Consider the following 27,069-nt stretch of genomic DNA (forward strand, 5'->3'; position numbering starts at 1 on the left):
GAGCAAAGGGTTGTTGACTTTCAGCAGGTTGAGCAGGTCTTCTAGAATTGATGTCACTGCATACCAGTCCTGCGTACATTGGTAGAATAAGTGCGCATAAGAGATGACTTCAGTCGTTCCAGACTGGCTTCGAGATATCACGCTACTGATGTGCCAACTCAGCCCTCTTTCTCCAAACCAGTCGCTTTGTTTCTCTCTGTAGTGCAGTTGCAGAAACTTCATTGCCCAATCTACCACAATGAGGCACGAGCAGCAAAGCGTATGTTCGTGGGAACATTGTTCTTGTAAATCGCGATCATTGGGATCACTCAGTCCAAATTTACGACGATGGTCCGGACATTGGCTTTCATCATCCTCGCAGTGACTCTGGTAATTAGTTTTGAAATATTTTTTACCGTCTCGAAAGGATGTACGCAAGTTCGTCTACTATTCGATAGAGACGATTAAACGCCGCTGACCCGTCGGCTGCCGTGTTGTCTAAGCCACTAAGGGACTTTTGTTGGGAAGCATCCCTTACCTCGAGAATGCGAAATAGAGTCACACGGCTTAGTGGATCGAATTTTTCTTCTTCGCAGAACTGAAGGTACTGCTTGACCATTGTTGACCTTGTGACTTTGCGAATGACATTTGGCATTGTGATCTTTTCACCACTAGTGAGCCTCAGTTTCCTTGTACCGAACGCCACATCTTGATAGAAGTAGGGGCGGTTGACAAAGTCTAAAAAATGGTCAAGTTTCACTAGTGGCAGTCGAACTCGATGGGACGGCAATTTTTCTACTAAGGATCCTGGACCACAATTTCTCGCATGAGCTCTGGCGCGTCTGATTTGCCACTCTGTCAACTTGGCGTAAGGTTCATGGATCTCTGAATCTTCTTGACTGGATATCGATATGCATATAGGCTCAGAATCTGGGTGTTCACGTTTCTTGTCGTAGCATTGCTATAGGCCTGTATTAGTGGTATAAGTTCTCCAAGGTTGGTCTCTTTATCTGGTTACAAACAGGATTGAAAGAGCTCCTGTCCAGCCTTTGGTGCTATGACGTCGCACACAAGACTACAGGCTTCAGTGGCCTTATCAATGCACACTTCTTTCTCGTCTTCCCTTGCCTCATCCCATGTGGTCTTCAGCTGGGACGTTAAGGGACTGACCTGACAAGCATTGGTTGCCACTTGGTTCAGATTCTCCATAGCAGCATTGAACGCTGATATTGCCGACTCGCCAGCACTTTCAACTACCTCGTCGTCTTCGGAGCTCTGACTGTTCGAACCGGGTCTATACTCTAAAGTCCACTCAGCTGTGCAGGCAGCTTCGTTTGGTCGAGCTGGTGTTATAGCAGGGGTTGACGTGACTAATGTAAGATTCATGGCTGCGATACGTTTAGCGAGTCTGAGGGAGTAGTAGAAAAAAAACATTATAACCTGTCTTCACTTATTGATCCATTGTAAGGTTTTATCCCAGACTGTGACCACTATAAACAACATTATACTCCCCTGTAAATAACCCCAAAATAAATACTGCTGTTTTATTAACAACCGCTAAGAAGAAAGAAACTTCGAAAGAAAGTCTTGTTCACAAGCGTTTTCCGTAATAGCGAAGACAGGTTACCTAGTAATATGATGAATTGGCTTCATTCATACGAGCAAACATCACCTTGAAGGCTCATCCTTCTGTTCATTACTTTCCTGGGCCAGCTGCTGCCCCTGAATCCAAGCCATATTTTCATCAAGCTTGATTTTGTGTAGGTTAGAGGAAGATACACAAATCACTGAAAAGCACAGTAAAAAATAAGCAATACACCCCTTGGAAAGAAATGAAAATCAAAACTTATTGAGGAACGTAACACAAACCAAACAAAGAAGATATGCACGCAATGTATTCAGAAATGATTACATTGTGAGACATGAGTTTTGTCGTAATTTTACGCTATGGGACAAATTCCGAAGAACGGTACCTTATTATGCATCCGAGTATTGAAATGAACAGTACAAGCTAACCCCCTATCCCAGTTCGCCGTATGTCAACCCGATGTTCTCTCCAAAGATGTATACTAGATTTGAAAATTTGAACTTTGCAACGCAGTAAATTAAAGAAATGTCTGCTCAATCAATTGCACTACCCTGCACATTTTATAAACAAAATCTATAGTCCACAGTCCGGATTATAGTCCTAATTATAACCTAATAAACTAGAAGATGGAACCTGTTTTTGTAACATTGCTGGCTGCCAGGGCTCGAAATTGTGACTGATAAGTTGCGGCTAAAGATTTGCAGTAGTTGCCATTTGGGGACTATTTGATAGCCAAAGTTCATTTTGAACAGGAACAAATTCCTGTTTCATGTTGCTTGATACAACATTAGCGCGTAATTTTGGCATGTAAAATTGCGATTTGTTGGAATGAAATGTTTCCAATCAGAACAATTTCCTTTGTAAAAAGACGCTATATTTTTGTCTTCTTTTAATATAATTATGTAGTGTAAATGTAAGAAAATTCCACAACTTCTGCAAAATTAAACATGCCACGAATCAAGGTCAGATTTATGCAAATTTCGTGCAAAAGTGTAATTCGATATCATGTTTGTTTTCATGACCACAGAACTTTTGTCACGAAAGGTGGGTTGTTTCTTTTTCTTTTCTTTTTTTTTTACTGTCGAGCCTTGTCAACTTGCCCGAAAATATTTCCACAGTTTGTTATGAAAACAAAATGATTATTACAAAGTCAGGTATATCTCTTGCTTCTTGGAAACAAATTTTGCCTCCGTAGAAATTTCATTCATGCGCGCATACCAAGGGAACATTTGGGTAAGAGTGTTGTAACAAAAATTTTCATCGTTTGCGGCGGAGATTGACTTACAGGATCCTACTGGAACCTGTTTTCCGTAGATAGTGTTGATTTCCTTTGACATGACAGGGTTAGCAGCATTTCTGGTCCTGAGTTTCTTTTTTCTGCCGGAATGCAGTGGGTACTGACAGGTGCGACGCGGCCGCCAGTTTCTCCCCATGTCACTTCTGTGCTTCTCACAGATCCATAGCTGCTGAAGGTGATCTGAAGAAAGGTCGTGAGGCAGTCCCGACCTATTGATGATAAGCTCATATTCTTACAAGGTTCCTTGAATCTGACTGAGGTGCCATGCTTGTAACTGATCATCGATATTACTTCTGCACTCAGACAGCTTTATCAACTTGACAGCGGAATCACTGCACACTGACTCCCCTCTGGTCTCAAATAAGCATTTGCATTTCATTTCAGTAACAGAAAAAGCCAAACGTGCTAAGTAATAAAAAAATTAAAGAACTTTCATCTGAATTAGAGTGGAATTACACCTGTACTTTACAAAGCTTTCATAGAAAACGATGTGTTGTCCGCGATACATTTGGATAGGGGACCTCTGTAGAAACCGCATCACGGAAGCAGTCGATCTTTCGGTGATCAAAATGGGAGTTATTTCTCAATATTTCGTCGAAGTTGAAGCCAAATTTCAATTTTCTTTCTAAATAACAGAGCTGTATAGTTCATTTTCCGACTCTCGAAGAAATCTGACCCCTTGCTGCTCTTAGCTGAAGTCTTAAGAAGATATATATTGGGAGTTCAAACTGTGGTCCGTTGACAAGCGACCAGATGGAGGTTGTTCTAAAGTTTTGAAAACTACAGCTGCCTATTTACTGGATCTTTTGTGGAATTCAAATATCTGAGGGATTAGGAAATGGGGGAGTTCGGAAATTATCTCCAGTTGCAAAGCAGGTTAGTCGTGTCTATGACAAAATCTACTTGTGATTAGGGAATTTGACAGGAGACAGAAGTACCGTGAATGCTCACACATGGGCTGATACAAACGGTTATAACTTTTAAAATACTGAAATCGTACAGGGTTTTTGCATAGTTTGCCACTAAATAACTGTACTTTACAGCTGTATAAGCTAGAGCTTTCAGCTAGGTCCCAAATTTTAGAAATTGGCTTCTAAACTAAGGCCATTTCCAGCCTTCGTTCGATGGCCAATAGAGGGGGTCCATAATACGCTTAATTTGGCCTTTCTATCTGCACTAAGAGAAAAATTGTTGCTGTATTAGAAAACTAGAAACGTTTATGAGTAATTTGATGTAAAATGTGTTGTTAGTTGTTGCGAATGAAATATTTTACCGGGTTACGAAATGTGCCTAATTTTCAATTTTCGGGATGTCACTTTCGCCCCAGACGCGGCAAAATTTTTAACGGCTCACAGCGCAAGCACAAGATCATTTTGAACCAAACCAAACCTGCTTATTTCTTGACTTGGTGTAGGCTTTCATTTGCCAGAGTTTCAAGCAAGATTGATTTTGATGCGAAATTCGAGTGGGTGGTTTTAAAAAAGACACCCTCTTAAGTTATCATGACTTTCCATTGGAAATACTGAGCAACCAGAGCTTAGGTACATACGGTAGTTTGTATCGCAAATAAAAAATGTGTTAAGCACTGAAAATGTCAAGTGTACAGCAATTCAGTACATTAGATTGGCACGAATGGGTCATCTGATCTGAAAGAACACCATTTGCGAGGGCGTCCGCGATGCCACATTTTTTCCATCCATTCTCGATGATTGGTGGGTTTTTCTGCATGTACTAATTAACATCGATCAACCAACATGAGGAAAGCTCACACATAAGTAACTGGAATGCCCATTTCAATTGCAAGGTCACTAGTGCTTTTCCCAGCGTTTATCTTCTTCTCAACTTCTCCTGCATGCCATCCTTGAATTTTTTTTCTCTTGAAATGTTCACAGGGAAGATTAACTGGTGGTGTTATGCTTCTCTAGTAGGGCTCGCGTATCATTATTATATTGCCCCTAAAGGTGTTTTGCTCCTTGAATAGAGAAACGCAAAAATTAGTTCCCAGCAGAAATTTTAGTCATATTGAACCGCAAAAATTTGTTCCTGCAAACCACAAAAAATCGCCAATCCTCAAAATTTAAGCGGTGCGGGTAAAAGGCGGCATGAGTTTGCGGAATGGCATGTGGCATGACCTGTAGCATGGCATAATTATGCGAAATATGATACTTGCGGAATGACTCAAAGAAATAAATTAACTGAAGAGTGCGTCTCTTTTTGGCGCCAAATTTAATATAAGAGCATTAGCTTTTTCGATGTTGTGGAAAATGCAACAGATGGGCTGATTGGAAAATACAAGCCTGCAGCTGGGATAGAACATGTCTGATCGGTGGTTAGGAAGAAGTGAGGGTGAAGAAATCGATGAATACTGTTTATTGTTCTCACATTCAAGGAAATATGAGTACATATGCCTTTTGTCGGTCACTTTGTGCATTTATCATAATAACTTTCCTCAGAAGGGCGGAAGCAAGCTGAGAATTTTCTAATATATAGTTCCTTCCTTTAATACCTAAACACGTCCTAAAGTTTGGCTGATTGAACGCCTGAGGTTTCCCCGTAATTTTGAAAAATATTGTAGACATTGAGCGGCCTATTCTCGGACGCGTACGATCGTTCACAGATGCTTAATCGCCTTTTCTGGAAAAAAATCCCCTTCATCATGTTAATATACGTCTCATTAAAGAAAAAACGAAGTAATATTGAAAGTATATGTTACCTTTTCCTGACTTAAAAAACATTTTAAAGTCAGTTTGAGTGAGACCTTCCTTGAGTATTAAAGCGCTGAAACATTATATAGTGGTCTATAGTCACCGGTCCCATGGTACCTCCGGCGGGTTATTATTTTTTTTTAATTTATTTATTTTGTTACCATGCATCGCATTTGGTTATCTAATAGGCCTTATCACGGTTTCCGACGCCATTTTGACGAGTAGGCAAACACGTCTGAAATAACAGTGTTTGTATGGAAATCCGATGTCAAATAATTTTCATAAAACATCACTTCTCAATAATTCATGAATTGGAAACTTTTAGCACTACGCAAAGGATTTTAAGAAAAAATTGGAGGGATGTAGCTGTGCCAGAAAGCGTCCAGTCGTGTTTTAACTTTCCATACATTTGTCTGTATAGCGAACCAGCCATAAACTGCTACTAAAAATAGTTCGCGGGGAAAAAATACAGGGAAATGTATGGAAAGTTCAAAACACGACTGGACGCTTTCTGGCACAGCTACATCCCTCCAATTTTTTTTCTTAAAATCCTTTTCAAACTCATAAGAAAAATAGATTCTGTTTTTTTCTCACCTTACATTTTCGGCGAGATACGTACCCAAGTTAAACTTGTCAATTACATGGAAGTCAAAAGGTGAAAAGCGAACATGAAACTTAAATTTACTCAGTCCCTTGACTACGAAAATTCATAGATTTCTTTACCCTCACTCCTTCCTAACCAACGACCAACATGATGTATCCTTGTGTTTTTCTAATCCTCTTTCTGTTGTCTAGTTTTTTTTAAATATTCAGCTTGGATTCCACAACTGAAAAAAGTAAAAAAAAATTATAAAATTGGCGCAAAAACAGGATGCGCTCTTCAGTTGATTTATTTCTTTAAGTCAGTCTGCAAGTATTGTATTTTGCATAATTATGCCATGCCGCAGGTCATGCCACATGCCATTCCGCAAACTCATGCCGCCTTTTACCCTCACCAAAATTTAAGTGCTGCACGGTAGGCAAGATTTGCTTTTCTTTTCTTTTTCTTCCTTCTTCCTTTTCTATATGCCTTAAGCTTCCCTTTTGCTTAGTATTTTCACGCAAATAGCCCGATTTCTTTCGCAACAGGGCACAAAATATCGTTTTTCCTTGAAAAGTATTCCTGAGACAAAAATTAAATTCATTACCGCCTTCTGCATAGAGTTACAAAATAAATTTGCGCGGTTTAACGGTTTTGCTGAAACACTTAAGAGTTATTGTCTGAGAAAACCAGGCAGGTGGTCAAAGATCGGGGTCGGCCAATTCATTCCATACTAACATCATAGATAGGTTAGGTGGACTTATGGATAAATATACTAAAGTTTGCTCTTCAAGTGTTTTGGTATAGGAGATATGAGATCCACTCTCCATCACCCCCTTAGGTCCTAGTTTTTCTGGTAAATTTGACCCAAATTTGACGGCCAGCAAAAACCGTACAATTTAGCGAACGAAGTTCGTGTTTTGTACCCGATATAAATGGACATAGAACTTCTTGTAAAAAGCCAGAGATATGCGAAATAAGCACAAGTCACTCTACAACATTTAGTTTTGGAATACCTCTATTTCGTATCTGCAAATGGGCAAGAAATTAGCCATTTTCGACTTCACGCAGAACACACAACTAAAAATTCAGCAAAGATCGGATACCAAAACCAAACACTCTTACCTTCCCTCTATTAAAATCAGCAATAATCTTTTTGGGCCATTCAAACAGCAAGATGCTACATCACCTCCATTTCTCCTACTACTCGATGTCATGTAGAGCACGAGACGACGCAATCAATGTGCTGTTTAAGCCGCTCCTGGATTTTGCATTGAGTTTGTTTTAAGTTAAAAATATACAGTTGATCAAATTAGTTCCACAAAAAATTCAAATCCCCTCTCTCGCGAATTTAACGGAAAGGAAATTAAGAAAACACGAAAATAAACCAAACGACGCCATGTTGAATTTGTTTACTCGGGATAGACTGGGAACTAGTTGATTGGTTGTAAAGGAGCCAGGGGCTAAGTTAAGGCTTGCCATGGATGATTGTTCCACGCTGTTTTTCATAAGTAAGCTTTTTGATTTGAGGAAGGTTGGTTTAGGCTCATGCCGTAAACGGCAAGGAATAACAAACTATTGGGAAATGAAGATACCAACAAGAGTTACAACCATTTCCTTGCTTATTAAATGGCCTACATGTTATGCTTGCTGGGCAGGGAAAATCGGTTTGAAATTTAATTTGCATTTTGTGGGCTTTGATTAGGTGAAGTTTCTGGGTCAAGCTGTCTTGTACTGTCAAAGACGGGATTACAACGAATCAAATAAGGGCCAAAAACACAAGAGTAATCTGAATGAACAATACCGTAGCCCAGTTGGAAGTCTTGTTTGAGATTCACTTGCAGAAACTCTATTTTGTTCCAAAACAAAGGGAAAAAAATACGAAAAAAAATAGCGTCATATTATTTTATATCGTAAGAGACTATATATGTACGAAAGTATTTTATGACAATTTTGTTCTTAACATATTTACATTTATTACCTGACATATGGTCTTCGCTCCAGTCTTTTGCAACAGTATTTACATTGCAGTCAGAAGCGTAATGTACAGCGCAAAATGAGCTGCTCGTTTTCAACTGTTGACAGTGTGTGCGGTCCAACACCATACGCACCAAATGAGCTTTATATTATTCCTCTAAGATCATGCAGAAAGGATTTAACAGATTATCTAACTAATCTGGGTGTCAGTGGAAGGCGAGGCTTAGGGACACGGATTAACGAGGCTGATGTTATTCTCAATCGCGCCGGATTGCATTCTCTCTCAGAGGAAGACAGGGAAAGGATTACCGTATGTCCAAAGCACAGATACGAATTAACAACGCATTACCAGAAGTTAATATCCAGTTGTTCTCACCCATCTCACAGAGGTGAAGCGAAAAAATTAAAAAATCCACGTCGGGTAAACAAACAGGTGTCGGAAGAAATATATCAGGAGTTTCAAGTTTCAGTTCCAATAGGATCGGGTAAGTACAATAAGCCAATATTTAAATTATTCTCGCAATTCACCTATCTATTTTTGGTAATTAATTTACTCTTTACATGTTACCTAAAGATATTTTCACCTTACGTGTAGTTTCTTATCAGTTCGGAAATCTCTGCTAATTTAACAGATGCGTTGTTTTGTTACAATGTAACAAACATCTCTTTCAATTGAAATCAACATTTCAAATGTTTTTTTTTAGCCCTGTGTAACACTTGTCGAAAAGGCCATTCAAGCAGATTTAGAGTGGAGGATGCTACCTCAAAACCTGAGGACGAGCTTAAGGTGAATGTTTTGAATTAAAAGTAAGATTACTGTTCCCTTGGACGATATGTAACTTCTTTATTTATTCGACCCGGAAACAATTTTGTGATGATGTCAATAGAGTTTTTTAAAAACTCTTAAAAGAGTTGGCCGTTGCAGAATCTACGTAACGTGATGTTATTTGTTTATTCTCTGATTAGCGTTCTTGACGGTTCGGCAGCTCCTCCTTCCCGTCTCCTATCATATTTTTCAAGGTATCAAAGCGGAGACCGCAATTAATCGGATTTCGCCACAATGTTCGTCGGTCTCTAAGGGCGGGACGAGGCGGGGTAGGGTGGAAAGTGCTCCCAAACCCTCTGTATTTGCTTACCAAACAAAGGTTTGGGTAGGGTGGCTACCGGTACAGCAGCCTGCCAAAACATCGTTTATTTACACATTGTAAGATGTCAAGCCACGTGACTAAAATTTAATACATCGTATTATTTCCTAATAAAAAAAAGTCGTGGAATTTGGTTACTATCAATGGTCACCCCTTTCACGAGTAGAAAAGGAATAATAAGTTCCTGTTAATGGTTTTTAGCTCCCCCTGTCTTACTTTTGTCAAAAAGTAAATAATAATAATAATAATGATAATGATGATGATGATGATGATGATGATGATGATGATGATGATGATGATGATGATGATGATGATGATGATGATGATGATGATGATGATGATAAGTGGCTATAGCTGCAAATGTTGTCCCGAAAATGGTTGCATTTTCTCCACTTATAAAGTCGGCTCCCGATAACTCGAACCCTCGCTAATTCGAACCAATTTTCTTTTCCTTTCAGGTCATTTGCTAAATAATTTTACCCTCGATAACTCGAACCTTTTTCAATTTCCCTTGAAGGTTCGAGTCATCGGAAGTCGACTGTATTTCAATCGGAGAGGATTGAAATGTTCCACATCTTTCGTGTCCAACTCTGGTTAGCTCTTCACCACGGTGAAAAACAGGGTCGGAATTCTTCACGTTCACATTAACAGTCCATTTATTAGCACGAGCACATTTGTCACCTTTTAATTAAGGGTTTGAATCAAAATTGAAAATTAATACAGTCGATTCCCGATAACTTAAACCCTCGCTAACTCGAACCTCGCGCTAACACGAACCAATTCTCCCATCCTTTCAGGTCATTTTCTATATAATTTTACCTTCGATAACTCGAACTCCCAATAACTCGCACCTTTTTCAATTTCCCTTGAAGGTTCGAGATATCGGGAGTCGACTGTATGTAGGATTTTATCCAGAAAAATTTCAGGTACTTTTATTGAACTGGAAACAAAGAAAAACAAACAACTGGTACACACAATATGTTCTATTGAATATTGTCATTAATTAAGTCACTCCTATCTATATAGGATGAAGTGGAAAACACTGGAAAGGAAGGCAGTGATTTATGTCCAGTAAACGAACCTAGTGGATTCAACTCTACTGAGTTAGACTTTGAAGGCAACATTAACTTATCACATTCTGCTTCTTCTGAGTTTGAATGCACACTAAACAGCACTGTTACTGACCTTAAAGAAGAAGATGAAGAGATTAGCTTTTGGGTAGATAAAGAACAGCATCAGCAAGAGAAACGTGCAGTCTTGAATGAAGCATTGGCACATATATCAGATGGAAGAGTTAGTCCGATAGCTTCGACTCTAAATTCGAATTGGAAAAGTATATCAAGCACACAAAAGGCCTACTACCTGCGGAAAGTGGGTCAAGTTCTCACCGAGGTGTTAACAACCATTGCACCAGATCAAGAAGAGAAAGTATTGGAAGCATTGAGGCGTTCCTTAGATGCGACTCTTGTCAAAAAAGGAACCGAAAGCAGAGCATGTTCTATCATAGAAGAAGTGACTACAGACCAACTGTCGATTTTGCTGAAGGTGTATCATGAAGCGGAAAGTCGACATACTCGATTGCAAATTCTATCAATGTTTGCGAAACATTTTTCAAAGAAGGAGATCAGAGAAATGATTCCAGGTCTTAGCAAATGGCAGATCGATCAAGCCCGTCGCCATGCTGCAGAAGAAGGACCAGGACAACCAGTGGTGTCGGTGCCCATTAAACGGACACGCCTTGATCCGGTGAAAACAAATCACTTCGTCAACTTTATTGCTAGTGCAAATTTTATACAGGACGTTGCCTATGGGACTAAAGAATTAAAGCTAGATTCTGGGGAGAAGATCACCATTCCGAATGTGATAAGAACGATGATACCTTCACGAATAATCAAGCAATACATTTCTTATTGCCAAGAAACAGAGTTTAAACCCGCCAGTGAAAGAACATTGTATAGAATCATCGATGTGTGCGCCGCATCCAAGCAGAAATCGCTTCAGGGTTTAGATTATTTCTTAACGGAGGGGACACAGGCGTTCGAGTCGCTCGAACGTGTGATTATCGTGCTTGAAGAAGGTGGTGCAACTTCGATTTGGGGAAAGGGAGCCAAGAAAATCTTAAAAGAGGCCAAGCGTTACCTCAAAACTGACTTCAAAAGCCATGTTGGACCCGAGGAAAGATGTGTTGACCACTGCACTGGTTTCAGTCTCAGCGACCCTCACAACGACACGTTCGCTCAACATTGTGATCACACCCATGATGTGTCTTGCCCCTCATGCAGCCAGCTAGATGAGGTTTTATCTAATGTTATGGGCATGATCAATGCCCCGGAGCTTACTCTAACAGATGAACAGCAAAGTCAGGTTACATTTGATGTGACCCATGCAGTGGAGGCAATCGCTAATTGGAAAGCGCACATGCTTCGAACTGTCAACCAAGAGCAAGCCAAGGAAGAAACTCTCGGTGCACTTAACGATCAAAGCGTTCTCGTAATTATGGACTGGGCAATGAAATATCTGCCCCAGCGCTACTGAGAGCAAATGAGCGATTTTTACGGAAAGCGAGGAAAAAGTTGGCATGTTGCTTGCGTTGTTTTCAAAACTGGGGAGAACGAATTCAATGTTGAAACCATTGTGCACATATTTGATAGCTGTATACAGGATTGGTTTTCCGTTGCATCCATCGTGGAGCACGTTCTTGTTACCATCAAGCAAGACCACCCCAACGTGGAGATGGCCTATCTGAAATCTGACAATGCTGGATGCTACCATAATGCCTCACTGATTCTGTCCCTGAAGTCCATTGGAGAGAGGGCAGGCATAAGTGTGAGAAGGTATGACTTTTCAGATCCACAATCGGGAAAGGACGTTTGTGATAGGAAGATCGCTCCAATGAAAGGTCACATACAGAGATGGGTAAACGAAAAGCACGATGTTATCACAGCCGTTGACATGAAGGAGGCATTGGAATCTTATGGTGGTGTCCGTGGATGCAGAATAGCAGTTGCAGAAGTAGATGTAGCAATGGCAGCTAAGCCAGTAGAATGGAAAGGGATTAGCGCTCTGTTCAACTTTGAGTTTCTTGCCTCCGGAATAAGGGCTTGGAAAGCTTACGGTGTTGGTGAGGGTCAGTTGTTTCCATATGATGAAGAAAGTAGATCTCTGCAGGGTCCAACTGGTCTTCATATCATTATGCCTCTTACGTCTCTCACCCCACTGTCAACGCCAGGGCTGCTAATGGTAAAAGCGAAACATACTAATTCACAAGACCTTTTTATGTGTGAAGAAGAAGGTTGTGTGGCCACATTTCGAACCCAGGGGGATCTCCAAGGTCACATGGATACTGGGCGACATGTGAGAGTGACGGAGCGCGAGACTGTTTACGATTTAGCACGAAAAGAATGGGCAGAAAAGGTCACGGGAATACAGTCAACGCACGTTGGAGAAACAGGGCACGCACGAGCAAGTAGTCATTCGATGTCAACACGAAAGGCACCGCTACAGGGATGGGCTCTAAAACGGCAACGAAAGGGTCAGAGAGCAACCGAAAACGCGAAGAGGTTTCTGTTGGAAAAGTTTAATAGAGGGGTGACAACGGGTAAGTTATACTTCAAAGATCAAGTAGTGATTATCACATTTAATGAAAAGATACGTCCTACTTCCTGAATTTAGCACGTTGAAGAACCCCAACCTTTGCGATACAGATCAGAATGGTCGTTCTTGATTAAAACCTCTCCGAATTGAGATCTTGTAAACGCGCAGACTTGATCAATAATCCCATCTCTTGTCTTCTTTTTACAAGTCTATTCCCAAGTACGTAGAGGTCAGTTTCTCCTTCCTTTTCACCTGCAGTGGATGTGAGTTTATAAATCACGTCATCTAATGTTTCACCGGTTTATTTTTTTGATCTAAGAAAATCAGTACAATAGCCCAATTTCGACAGATTAAAATTCAGCCGAAATTAATAGACCTCCAGCATTGAGCTCTGGGGAATAAACCCCACAAGCTCTGTTGTTATTCCCCGGAGCGTCGAGTTGAGGTCTATTGTCTCAGGAATTTTAATATATCGAAACTAGTGTATTGATCTCAACTATTCAGAACAACCTGAGGAGCCATGGAACTATGAAATGACTTTAGAAAATAATTAAATTAAAGATTTGAGAAACTAAAAACTTTCGTCAGTAGGCTGCCAAATGTGATTCAGTTACTTGAGCATGTAACCAATAGGTATGTTTAATTTGCTACTGAAGGAAACAAAGAAGATCCAGCAAAGGTGGCAAAAGAAATGAGAGTTGCTAGGGACGAGAGTGGTAAGCTTTGTTTTGCTCCAGAAGAATGGCGAACAGCCAAGCAAATAGCTAGCTATTTCTCACGACTTGCAGCAACGCAACGTCAGCAAAAAGCACCCGGAGAACCACTTGTTGAACAAGCAGAAGCCATCAGTGAAGAAGACCTCCAAGCATGGGAAACAGAAAGACAGCGGCAAGAACTGCAGACTGCGGTATACCAAGAGGTCGACTTACGGCATCCAATTGAATACAATGGCCATGACATCTGTGGCCTTGCAAAGCGGAGCATGCTAAAATCAAAATTTAAGGTTGCGCAACTAAAAGAAATTTGCTTTCTCTTTGAAATAGGAATTGAGGGGCCTGCGAATCGAAAAGACTCTTACGTGAAGCCACTCGAAGATCTGGTACAAACCTGCAGTTGTTTTAAGGAATGACTTGGGGATTCTGTTAACAAACCGGATTACTGGGAAAAAATGCTTGGCATGAGCAAAGGAAACAAAACAAAGCAAAAATCGGGGATAATACAGCCAAAACTAATTTTTTTGTGAATTTGTTGTGTAGGTTTTCAATAACAGCTTTTATAACCAAAAAGCGCATACTCCTAAGGGCGTTCTGGTGTACATGACAAGCCGGAAAGATAAGTCCAACGTTTTATATAAAGCAAATGACGTATTCAGTGAGGGCTTCTAGTAGGTAAATAATTCGCTTCACGGCATGTGTTCATTGACAGACCAACGGAACTAGCAAAGTTCAAAATAAGTAAACAAAAGACCGGAAACAAAAACAAACATGTCTTGGAAAAGGCAGTTATCTGTAGGTAAAAGGAAATTCCAACCCAAAGAAGATCTGCAAGGAAAATTTTCTTTTCTTAATATCAAGCGCACATTTTTCGTTAGTTATCTTTGCTTTGCGGTAAAGGTAGCGATCATATTTCAGCTTTCCTCAGTGATTCAGAGGGGAGCGTGTCCAGTAGAGAGATTAACCTTGGAAAGTCAATTTATTGAGTAGTAACTGTGATCAGTTTGCTTATACATTGTCCAGAGATTTGTTTTACTAGTGTTATGTAGTGCAAGCGTCAAATAACGGTACTTCTTTCGAAGTTACTAAACGGAAAGTTTCTTATATAAGCATTGTTATTTTTGGTATTAAATTCAACAACCTCAAATGTTCATGCTTTAGCGAGTTGTGAAGAACGCATGAGTTGAATATCTCGAGAGAAGTATAAGAGTTTATTTATGGGAGAGCATCTCTAATTTCTTGACGGTGGAAATGTACATCAAAAGCCGCGCACTCAAAAAAAAAACAAATGAAGCTATTTTTTCACGCTTTTGCGCGGTTCTTTTGGCTCTATTTTGAGCGTGATTCGTTCATGTTATTATTTGTTCAGATCTTGAGCTGTTTATCGCAACAAACAGACGTTTCTAATTAGCAACAATGCGACGGCGATAGGTCCTTCCCTGTCCCCTCCCTACCCAAAGTAAACATAAGTAGGTCCCAGTCCCCTGAGAGCAATCCAACACAAAATGGCGTCGATTTGTTTAGTTCGTATTTCTTTTCAAATTTTCGTTTTGTTAAATTGGCCAGAGAGGGGTTCTGATTTTTTTGGGACCACTTTAGTCAACTGCATATATTAAACCGTGGAGAAATCCAATGTGCAATCCAAGAGCTGCTTAATCGGCACATTTCTTGCGTCGTGTCGTGCTGTACATGACATCGAGTGGTAGGAGTAATGGAGGTGATGTAGCATCTTGCTGTTTGAATGGCCCAAAAAGATTATTGCTGATTGTGATAGAGAGAAGGTAAGAGTGTTTGGTTTTGGCATCCAATTCTTGCTGAACTTTTAGTTGTGTGTTCTGCGTGAAGTCGAAAATGGCTAATTTCTTGCTCATTCGCAGATACGAAATATAGGTATTCCAAAACTAAAAGGTGTAAACTGACTTGTGCTTATTTCGCATATCCCTGGCTTTTTACAAGAAGTTCTATGTCCATTTATATCAGATACAACACACGAACTCCGTTCGCTAAATTTTAGAGTTTTTGCTGGCCGTCAAATTTGGGTCAAATTTACCAGAAAAACTAGGGCCTGAGGGGGTGATGGAGAGTGGATCTCATATCTCCTATACCAAAACACTTGAAGAGCAAACTTTTGTATATTTATCCATAGGTCCACCTAACCTATCTATGATGTTAGTATGGAATGATTTGGCCGACCCCCATCTTTCAGCTTTTTCAGATTTTGCCCGGTTTTCTCAGACATTCACTCTTAAAGCATTGTTTCTCACGTTAGTTCTACGTCTGTCATCACCCCAACATTCTTATTTGCTCGCCTTGATTTTTGGTGTCACAAAATGTGGTCGGAGAGCGAAACCGTTCAAAGTTCTACATGGAAGGAGTTGTCTGTTATTAATTTTTTTATTGCAATCATTTGCCCCAGTGCTTGAGGGTTCACACGTTAAGTGGTGTACTGATAGCCAAGCAGCTGCTAAGATTGTTGAAGTAGGCAGCATGAAATTGGGTTTGCATAAGATGGCCCGAAGGATTTTGGATATTTGTATTCGATCGGGGATTCATTTGGAAGTACAATGGATTCCTCGCACCTTGAATCAGCAAGCCGATTATATAAGTCGTTTAATCGACACTGATGATTGGCAAATTACTGAAGAATTTTTTCTTTTCTTGATGCCTGGTGGGGGCCCCATAGCGTTGATTGTTTTGCTAATCATTATAATCATAAGCTCTCCAAATTCTTTTTGAGGTTTTGGAACCCCAATACTTCGGGTGTTGATTTTTTCTTTCAGTCTCTTTGAGGGGAAAATTGCCTAGTAGTTCCTCCAGTTGGTAACGTCCCATGCGTATTGCATTATTTGAAATCTCAGCAGGCCGTTGGTACGCTTGTTGTACCTCTCTGGCCTTCGTCGCATTTCTGGCCTTTAATTACACTTAAGTATAGTAGTTATCTTGTGGCCCACAGTATTTATATTGGGAAGGAGGTTCTAACCCACGGTAGGAACCCTAATTCACTCTTAGGGTCTGATCTTTTCACAGGAAATATTATTGCCTTGAGATGGAAATTAACTGAGTAATCTATTTTATGGTGTGTCTATTAGCCTAATCATTATATACTTTTGGTGGCACTGGCCAAATCAATATATTGTTTATTTATGTGGCACTGGCTTAATTAATGGTTTATCATTTCTCATGGCACTGGCTTAAGCAACGTATTGTTGTTTTATGTGGCACTGGCCTAGTCAATGAATTTTGTTTTATCGGGCACTGGCTCAAATAATTATGGTTTATCGTTTTATGTGGCACTGGCCCCATGATCGTTATTTCTTTTCCTTTTGTTCGGTTATGAGCGGATGTTCTTTTTGCTCTTTTAGTGTATATGTTTTGTTCTTGTTTTCCAGGTAATCTTGTCAAGGAAGTCCTGGAAAGGTTTTCAACAATTTTCCTCAGGCAACGCTTATCAGGTTTTAGAAGTGATGTTGAAATCCTGGGCGGATACAACTTCTAAAGCCTACGTTCGCATAATTAGGAAGTTTTTAGAGTGGTGTAAAAGTAAGCATTTCAACTTGCAGGTACCTTTTCCTCTTAGTGTTGTTTCTCTTTATTTATTTGAAGTTCAGCAGTGTTGCTCCTCTACACTGTAGTTCCTCGGTAATTTTAGCCCATGCCGCCCTTAAATGGGTTCATTCCTTTGTCCCTAGTTTAGCCTGTTCCAGGCTCCTAGAGAGAGGCGCGAAGGAAAGGGCAAGGGGACGAAAACGAGGGGGAATGGGGGAGAGAATAGGAAAGAAGAGGAGCCTGTAATCATATTCTTAAACACCTCATGCCGCCCACTTTTTCCAAAATGTGTCAAAATGTCAAACTTGTCATTGTCACGGGTTTCGATTACTCGCGCGATTTCTCGAGTTGTCCATACGCGGTTGTCCATACATTGTTTCGATGTCCCGCACACCAAAAGGTTCTCCAAGTTTGGGATTCCATCCCTCAAAATCCTGTGGATTTTGCCAAAAAAATTTGACGTGTCTTGGAACGAAAGTTCCCCGGGTGTCCTTGTTCAACGCTGTTCGAAATAAGGAACTTTTATTAACGCGACTTTATCGAGCAGAGACTCTAGCGTTGGCAGATGTTGTGTCTTCGCTTGGTCGCAAGCTTTTAAGAAACAAAGAGCTTTCCATTGCAGTTGCCTCACTTGTGCGAGGACACTGGCCAGAATTTATGGTACGTTTAAAAAGCTAACCGGAAAATGGAACGCAGGTTTCGTCACTGTCTCAGCAAAGTGACTTTCCAGCAACTCCCCGACGGGAATTTCTCCCTCCGCGAAGAGGACAAGAGAGCTGTTTATCGAGCAAAGAGACTCTAGCATTGGCAGATGTTGTGTCTTCGCTTGGTCACAAGCTTTTAAGAAACGAAGAGCTTTCCAGCGTCAGTTGCCTCACTTGTGCAAGGACACTGGCCAGAATTTATGGTACGTTTAAAAAGCTAACCGGAAAATGGAACGCAGGTTTCGTCACTGTCTCAGCAAAGTGACTTTCCAGCAACTCCCCAACGGGAATTTCTCCCTCCGCGAAGAGGACAAGAGAGCTGTTAGCACCGAGTGGTACTTCGAGAAGCCATCGACGGTCGCTCAATCTCAGCAGCGAAAATCAAGCTCCGGTTGTTAGAGTTTCTTCTCTAGAAGACCAAATGAATTCGGCGATGAATCTAGACTCTGCTACGGGTCCGAATTCAGGACAAACAGTTATGAAGGTGAGACTAGCTTGTTCAATAATCATTTAAGATACGCATACATGTAAGTTAGTTATTGATCGCTTTGATATTTTCAGTTTCAATCGTCTTGAGATTTTGGTTATTACACTGAGACCAGGCATTGATAGTATTTAAAATTAGTTTTAGGAAATACATTAACAACAATTTTTTTGTTTGTGGCCCCGGTTAATTACAAATTAAAATTGTGTATATATTTATTTATTATTATTATTATTATTGTTATTATTATTATTATTATTATTATTTTTTGCTTAAGTGTTGTCTGTGTTATTGTCTATAAGCTTAATTCTACTAGGAAATTCAAAAAGCATGTACTATTGCTATTTGTCAAGTGGTCAGAATTTCCTTCAATGTGGTAGTGAAGAGGGGAACTTATTGAGTTTATAAAAATTAACATGATATAATTAAAGGTAATCTTCATTTATAAATTCATACTGCCTGAACTGAGAAATGTTATTAATGTCCAGCGCTCAGACTACAGTGGGGATTCAGAAGCTTGTTAAAGCGTTTTCTGAACCGAAACCTGGTATAGTCGTTTCAGGGGAATTTTTGGTGGTGTTGTGCTGCTTTGTTATACAATCCCTGAAAAATAAAAATAAAAAATTCCCACACCTGTTCTCAGACTCATCATATATGATGGTTATCCATTTTCATATCACATACCAAACTTGTATTTCAAAAAAGGTTCAAAAACAATACCTACTGTACTGTAGTTTGCGTAAGGTTGTGGAAATATGCAATGCATGCAGTTCTAACTACACTTTTTTGTTTATGGTTATAGGTGTTCTTAGGTTATCCAAATACAGGGAAGGTGGATGCATACCTGATAGAGAAAACTTGTCACCGAAGTGTCATTAGAAATGCTGCATGTGGTAACAATAGTGCTCTGGTCAAGGCCCTGTATAAAGACTGCACTTTAAAGGAATTTGTGCTTGTGGAGTTGATAAATGAGATCAAAAAGGAGATAAGGCAGTATGCGAAGGACAAGGAATGCCTACTGAAACTCAAAAGTCCACAAGACATCAGTAAGTTTTCTAACCTGTCGTTATACCATCAACTGCTGTTGAAATGCCATCAGTTTCTTATGATGATTGGATCCATTTCCAAACCTGGCAAAGGAAAGAGTCTGCCTCCTCTTGCTGACGAGAAAGAGTCTAAATTTATCAATTCTGTATGTATGGCAGCCTCCATTTGCTTGCATCAATGCAACAAACTGCTAAGTGCGAATCATTACCGCACCAGCCTTCTACTCCTGAGTGGTGGGGCCAAGGCAATGACACTTGAGCGATGCTCCCATCTGGGTATTTCAGTCTCCCATTCATCTGCCATAAGAATGCAAAGAAGAGCTTCTCAAGGAGGTAATAAAGTTACAACTTGGCGAGAAGACATAACATCAAGGACACTACAAGTCCATTTTCTTGAGGAAGTGCTTAAGGAGCAGGGATCAAATGTGGTTAACCTGTCCCAAGATTTGGTTCAAAGTTATAAATACTTTGATGAAAGTATTTATAATGAATGTTGCTCAATGTTGCATACCATGACAGCAGATCAGAGCAATTCAGTCAATTTCACCAAAGAAGACCTCACTAGTGCAGTGCAAGAGATTAAGAAGAACATTGTGCACTTCAAGTAAGTATATATATATATATATATCTCTAGAGTGCTAAATTTGTGTGTTAATTATTGTTTTATACTAATTGAGGTTACCATAACAGTAAGCCTGACATTTGTTAAGTCCACAAAGATCTTTGGGAGTATTATTTTTCCTTGTCAGTTTAATTGAACCAGAAGTTCCGAATCATTTTAGTTCTTGGTAAACATTTTTTTTTTAAATTTTTGTTCATGTAAAGTAGCACAAGCCAGACACTGTTTGATCGGTTGGTAGTATTTTCGAAAAATGCCCCCCCCCCCCAACCCCTATGGGATAAAGAAATACGTCATTAATTTCTGATAATTGCCTTTATATTCTAAACTGCGTACCGAAAATAACTTATTTATGCTCTAAACTCTGTAATCAAACATCAAACACAAACAAATACACAATAATGAATTTATTGTTGTATTGGAGGAATAGGTCGAGCAGTGCCATCAAATACGAACCTCCAACGCTAAAGGACATAAAGAACGGGAAAAGGAAACAAATAAAAATACTTAACTTTTGTCCGGACTTCGCAATGCGGGCATTCTTTTTCTTTTTCAGTGCTCGCTGCTCAGCAGCACGGATCTTCTTCTCGTCTTCGGAACCTGAAGCGACTTCGTCAGAAAGATATTCATCAACTGCAGCCCAGCCTGCCTCGGATTTATCCGCGATTCTGATGAGCTTGTTCCTTCGCTTGATCGCCTTTGAGGCTGAGTTGAGGGAATCGTCAAGTTTAAGAATCAAGGCAGACACTTGGGGTTCTCGGAGTTTTCGAGGTCGACCAAGGACTTCAGTGAATCCACAAAGGAAAGACTCTGCGTAATCTGTTCCAAGGTCTCGTTGTTGAACTCAAATTGCTTCTTATTCCCGCTAAACTTAAATGTTAAGTTCATCTCTGACTTCAGTTTCTTTACCAAGGATGAGGACGACTTAACCTGATCGTCCGAAAGCTCGCCCCTCAGATGGGAAAATTTCTGATCAAAGTAAGCCATCAAGTCGTCGAAGGACCCACCAGAGATTAATTTCGGATCTACCTCGCCTTCTTTGTCGGACATTATATACGAGCAAAAACTAAGTGACGATCGATTGAAGGCACTGGAAAGACCTAAAGTGAGAGCAGAACACGTGGAGAGACAATTTATACCAACCCAAACAATAGGCGTGATGAACACGCCTCAATGCGGTACGCATAATTACATAATCTCCATTCCGACGCAACGAGCATCAATACATTTGTGGCCATCATTTTCTACATGTTTGATCATGTAGTGGTAAAATTACAAGGTAAAATGCAGGTCAAAGAGCTAGTATGTACAATACAGTAAGTACATGCCTGCATTTTGTAGCTGGCGGTCACATAGCCTACAGTTTGTTGGAAGGTTTCACTTATACTTTATAGGGTAGGGGTAGGGAAAGGGGTAGACTTGCTGTGTTGGCTGCCAATCTGAATGTGGATTTCTTGATCTCTTTGTCGTTGTTATCATTTATTGCCATCTTTGTTTTCTTATTTTAATGCCTTTTCAGATTAGTTACAGACAATGTTGACCCACCAGAACAAGTCTTTGCATTGGACTCACAGTTTTGCTGTGAAGAATCGTGTTAACCCTAATGGCAATTTGAATGACTCCCAGCTGCAGCAACAAGTGAAAGATTTGGAGATGGTGGAAATACTTCCCAGCCATGAAGAGCAGGCATCAATTAAATCCAGCATGGTAATCCTTGTGTCTAAGGTTATTTGCAAATACCTTGTGGCTTACAAAGAGTTCAGTTCAGCTGTTATTCATCATATTCCACACGAGTATTCATCACAAATGAAGCAGAAGTCAGAACAGGTGAGCAATAATATTATAACAATCATGCTTTTCATTATATTCAGTAATTATCAGCAACTTTTCAAGTAGTGGTTGTTTTTCAAGTATGTTTTGAACAATAATTATAATAATATTTCCACTCCTTACTGCCTGTAATGAAGGTCTCCCTGTATTAAGGCTTGTCTCTGGGTTTGTGGGTTTGGATAGACAACTTTAGATGCCAGTGGAAGATGTTACCTATAAGACTATTGGGAGGACTAACACTACTATGAGTTACAGCTTTTAAAGATTAGTACCGTGAAAGCCTTTTAATTCATGTAAATGTTTTCAACTTTTAGTGCCTTCTTGGGTTAGATTTCTTAAATACCAACAAGTCTGGTGACATGGCAGAGCTGTTAAAGAAATTTCAGGAAGGGTATGTGCCTCTGGATGGCGACCAAGTACTGTGCAAAACCATTGTTCATGGAGATCAACTTACTGAAAAGAGGGCTAGGAATGTCCAGTGGACGTACAAACTTGGTGAGACTGAGGTGGATCGGCTAGAAGGACTTGAATGCACATTTTCAGAATTTCATCTCAAAATGTGCATGTATGAGGTAAATGGACAAACAAGTTATATTTTGGCATATTTATTTAATTAATTTTAATGGCCACGCGGACTAGAGAGTTGTGTTCTTGTTCAGAAGGCCAGCAAAATTTTGAATTATTTTGATGAAAACATGGGAATCCTGACCACAAAAGTGCACTATTTTTTTCGAACCAATGTTTTGTGGGTATCCATACATTGGTAATTATACTGCCATTAGTTAAATTGCCATATGGATTTACGTTAAAGGAACAGTCAAGAGGTAAATTGTAAAATTTTATTAATTTTGTGACCACAATAAATTATTGTGACAAAATTTTTGCTTTCAAAAAGTGAAATCTGAAAATCATGTTGGATGCAAACTTCAACTTCCCATACAGTGTACATTGTCAAGCAATTATCCTTCATACAGGATAAGTCATACATATAACATAACACATATATTATACATACACAACACATTTGTATTCTTCTTATTCTGTTCAAACCGTGAAAGCAAATTAATTCTCAGACACTGTTTGCTAGTCAGGTGAGTACGTCTTTGTTTTGTTTAAGTGTAAAAAACCATTATGTATCAGAATTTACCATTTGAGCAGGTAATATTTTGTTTTACAAATTTTAGGTCAGCAACAAAATCTTCCTTAAAGAGGAATCTGCCAGTGAAATGGGGACACCATTTGCAGAAATGACACGCAGTGATAACTCCAATGCAAAAAAGGGTCCATCCAACGATTTTAATGCTTTCAACGATTTTCATGAGTCTGAAACTGTGGCAAGCATATTAGCAGAATGGATGGAATTTGCTGGGATAGATCACATTGAAGGTAAGGTCACCAGAAAAAATGTACAGCATATTATTTTATGGTTCCCCCCCCCCCCCCCCAAAAAAAAAAAAATTGTTTAATTTAATCTAAATATCAAGTTGAGCCAGCAGGCAGTGTCTGCGGTGTTGCCCATTGTACATGCTTGTACAGTGAAATACTAAAGCTGAGAGAGTTTCTTTCGTTCGATGATTCTGTCTCCTCACGCAGGTGGTGGAGTTTGCAAGTAACATCTTAATATTACTTTTCATCCATCAGTAGAAACATTCTTGTGTAATTATTTAGTAACTTATTCCAGTGAGTCAGAAATTAAAATAAAAACTAGAAAAACTAAATAACTGAAAGCCCACTATGAATTTTAAATTATATCTGTTGTTGATCTACGCATAAAATTAATGATCATCATTATTTTTCTAGGAAACCCAGTGATTCGAAAACTACCTGGTTGTGAAATTAAGAACTGGGGCAATGAGAAGAAACGGGAATGGCTTTACAGAGAAATACATGATTTCCTGAAAGCATATGTTTTGAGTGACCCAGACATCCGATGAAGAGATGGATGCATTTGTTTCTCGAGTAAATGAATTGGACACCCATCAGAGAAATGGGTATCCTTGCAGGGATTGTGGAATGATTTTCAAGTATCATTCAATTAGAGTAGAGTATGTATAGATTTCATTGAGTGACCCAATTTCCTTTGTCAATATGCAATGAAAAATATGCAATTGCTTAGTTTGGTAGATATTTGGCAATAATTCTACGCCTGAATGCATGTGTCACCCTTAAAGTCTCAGCCAATGTTATCTGAATGGAATTGAACGCCAATTTACCCAGGACAAATCCAATGGATCAGGTTGTGTGTCCTAAAAAAGAACAATAACCAGTGGAGCAAGTAAGGACTAATTACATCCAATATAACTGACAGAGAAAAATATTAATTTTTAACTTTGCCTTGTTAGTCATGAGAGAACTCAACATGGGCAGGTACCTGCCTCCACTGAAGAGATTGATGAGTTTGGATATTACATCTGCCGATACCGATGTGGAAAGACATACAAAAGAAAGCCAGCACGAAACAGGTACAACAAAATTGTTCATGCAATGTGGAGTTCCAGAAAAAAAAAACATACCCACCCCATGGAAGGTCATCGGAAATTCCTAGGGGGAGGGGGGTCTTAAAAGCCCAAATTTTAGAAGAAAAGTATGAAACTAAACTGTAATTTCCTGGGGAGGGGAAGTGCAAAACAAAAACCTTCCATGGGGGGAGCATGGATGTTTTCTGGAACTGCACAATGTGCCAATACCATAAATTGTAGAGTATAGCACCCAGGGTGCTTATCTCAAATTTTGGGTTTTTCTTTCAGATGCTAGAAGTCATTGGAATTTTTTTTAGCTGAAATTACTTATTAAAGTTTGAGAGACTAAGAGGACATTTCTCTGTCTCCATTATTCCCTGCAGATACTTTTATAGCCTTTTCCAGGCTCCTAGAGAGACGCGTTCGAAGGAGACGGGATCAAACACCCAAAAAATAAGAAATTATGCAAATATGGAAAATAACAATTATTTTGAAAGCAATAAATTTTTGATGTCATGTCCTGGGTGGAATCTGATTTGTCAACGCATATGCTACATCTTTATAGCATACAATGTGAATTATATGTACCATTGTTATTAATATTGTATCCACCTACTGATGAATGAAATTTATGGAAAAGGGATTCTGTGGTGTGGTCTCTTCTGGGATATGGTCATCTATATGTACTAAGATACAAGATTTGCAAACTATACCCATCCCTAATGGAGCCTAAAATTTTGTTTGGCTTATTTTCTCTTAGGCATGAGCGAGATCATCACCATGAGAATGAGCAGCAAGCAGATTCTGAGACAGTGAATGAAGACAGTGAGGATCACATACCAGATAAACATGCAGATGCTGGAGTTGAGGACAAGGAAGATGGGGTACACAATTATCACTGTGCTCGACTGACATTTGGTCTTCTCATGATGTGCTTCAGTGATGCAGTGAAGGAGGGTGATTCAGCAAGGCTTCTGAAATTTCTAAAAGTTGCTGTTCTCATGTTGCATTCATATGGTAGGGTGAAATATGCATATGTTGTTCTGCTGTTTCTTGCCAAAATATATGCAATTTTAAGTGAGAAACATGCGTTTGAAGTGCTGCAGAATCCATTCTTTAACAACTCGGGGAAAGCTGGTGGAAATGTGCCATTAGATCCCAGAATGGAACACTTGAACAAACTTTTGAAAATTGCTTTGAAACAACTTGGATCAAACATAACTGAAGATGCTGCACAGAGAATTGCAAAATCATTGTCCGCCCTAGAAGAAGTTTTGTGCATGATTGACAGTGACTGTGATCTCAAATCAAGAAGTGGATATCACAGCTCAAAACACCAAGATGAAACAGTGATCAGTATCACTAAGGATTTAAATACGGTGAACGCATTTGATGTTCAGCCAGGAAGAGGTTACAACTCATTTAAAGGATTTAAGAGAAACCTACTTCACAAGCTGGATTACAGAGAATTCTATAACTGGGCCTCAAAGCTGTTCAGTGTATGGCAAACCATGTATTATAAAAATTAGCAATGTAGTAATGCAAAATGGTCCTGGTATTCTTTGTATTTTATTGACAGAAACATGAACTATACCCGAATGTTATTAGTATTTACTGATGACTATTCCTGTACAGTGTATGCAGTTGTAATAATTTGTTGGTTATGAAACTGATATAAATATTACATGTGCAAGTCCTGTGATCCTTTTTACTTTGCAAGGTTAAGCACACAAATGTGTGGTTCCAGAATACATCCATACCCATACCAGCCCCCCTCCCTCTACACCCCCCCTCCCGCCCAAGGGGGTGTCTGGAAGTTGTAATTGATTGGTCTCCATCCTCAGATTTCTTAAAGGAAAGTACAAAGGTGCACTTGAATTTTCATGTGTGGGAGTATGGATGTCATCTGGATCAACACAACATAAATAAAAGTTAATTTGATACCTTCTGGAAATGTGAGCTTCTTTCATCATACCTTCTGTGATTACAGTCGGACCTCTATTAAGCGGCCACTTTCCAAAGTCCCGAATTATTATTTTGTCAGTAAAGTGCTGTATTCGATACCTCTATTCAACGGCCAACCTCTATTAAGTGGCCAGTTTTCGAAGTCCCCAGGGTGGCCGCTTAATAGAGGTCCGACTGTAGTTACATTGTTCTTGGTTACTTTTTAATCATTTGTGTGATGTGTGAACTCTCTTTTTTCCAAGTCATAACCATATGAAATGATAATAATGTATCTGAACTGACTAGGTCCTACCCTACAAATATGACAACTATGAGTACATAGAGTAAGTATGCATGTTATACTTAGCTCAAAAGTGAATATCGAACTCTGGAAGTTCAACATTGAGTTCAATGCTGTCATCACTGAAATGTTCACTTTCCCAATGAGATAGTTCCATTGTTTGAATTTCATTTTCTGCCTGACTAACTTCGCTGTTCAGCAAACCCAGAACTTCCATTTGTTGTGCATAGTCAGGAATATCTTCAAATAGTTCTTGAAAAATTTCCAATACATCCATGACACGCTGTGTGGAATACATGGAGAAGTTTTTTTGCAAGTATTCAAATGAAAAAACATTTGATGAATCTTGCACTATGTCATCAACAAGTTGTTGAGTGAAGCCATGACTAATGATAGGATCAAAAAAACGAGCCACTTCTGGCTGAAAGGTCTGACTGCATTTCCAGTAGTGCTAGTCGCAAGTCAGCCCTGTCAGTATCTGACATAGTTCTTGCATTCCCTTGAATTGTGGTAGTGCCTCCTTCAATTTGTTCCTGATCAGCCACCGTCATTAAAACT

General features: G+C 39.5%; 2 protein-coding genes and 2 pseudogenes across 2 annotated transcripts in view; all 4 read left to right on the forward strand.

Annotated features, from left to right (window-relative positions):
- Positions 1 to 10,821: 10,821 nt before the first annotated feature.
- On the forward strand, positions 10,822 to 13,994 carry LOC146486416 (uncharacterized; annotated as a pseudogene).
- Positions 13,995 to 15,072: 1,078 nt separating this feature from the next.
- LOC146486417 (uncharacterized) lies at positions 15,073 to 21,604 on the forward strand. The gene is made up of 6 exons (XM_085100550.1): positions 15,073 to 15,359; positions 16,968 to 17,118; positions 17,747 to 18,312; positions 19,115 to 19,962; positions 20,534 to 20,806; positions 21,497 to 21,604. The coding sequence occupies exons 3-5, from the start codon at positions 18,250 to 18,252 to the stop codon at positions 20,793 to 20,795; spliced, it is 1,173 nt and encodes a 390-aa protein (XP_084956676.1). The 5' UTR covers positions 15,073 to 15,359; positions 16,968 to 17,118; positions 17,747 to 18,249; the 3' UTR covers positions 20,796 to 20,806; positions 21,497 to 21,604.
- Positions 15,897 to 16,961, forward strand: LOC146486418 (uncharacterized; annotated as a pseudogene).
- LOC146486419 (uncharacterized) overlaps positions 21,372 to 27,069 on the forward strand; it is a 5,998-nt gene continuing 300 nt past the window's right edge. Inside the window, exons 1-7 of the mRNA XM_085097312.1 lie at positions 21,372 to 21,804; positions 22,122 to 22,379; positions 22,992 to 23,193; positions 23,608 to 23,738; positions 23,791 to 23,852; positions 24,150 to 24,269; positions 25,027 to 27,069. The exon at positions 25,027 to 27,069 is cut by the window's right edge and continues 300 nt beyond it. Of these exons, the coding sequence (XP_084953438.1) occupies positions 21,511 to 21,804; positions 22,122 to 22,379; positions 22,992 to 23,193; positions 23,608 to 23,738; positions 23,791 to 23,852; positions 24,150 to 24,269; positions 25,027 to 25,795 (1,836 nt within the window). The 5' untranslated portion in view covers positions 21,372 to 21,510 and the 3' untranslated portion in view covers positions 25,796 to 27,069. The remainder of the gene's footprint in view (positions 21,805 to 22,121; positions 22,380 to 22,991; positions 23,194 to 23,607; positions 23,739 to 23,790; positions 23,853 to 24,149; positions 24,270 to 25,026) is intronic.

This window comes from Pavona decussata, unplaced genomic scaffold, assembly GCF_977016875.1.
Source record: "Pavona decussata unplaced genomic scaffold, jaPavDecu1.1 SCAFFOLD_21, whole genome shotgun sequence".
NCBI lineage: Eukaryota > Metazoa > Cnidaria > Anthozoa > Scleractinia > Agariciidae > Pavona > Pavona decussata.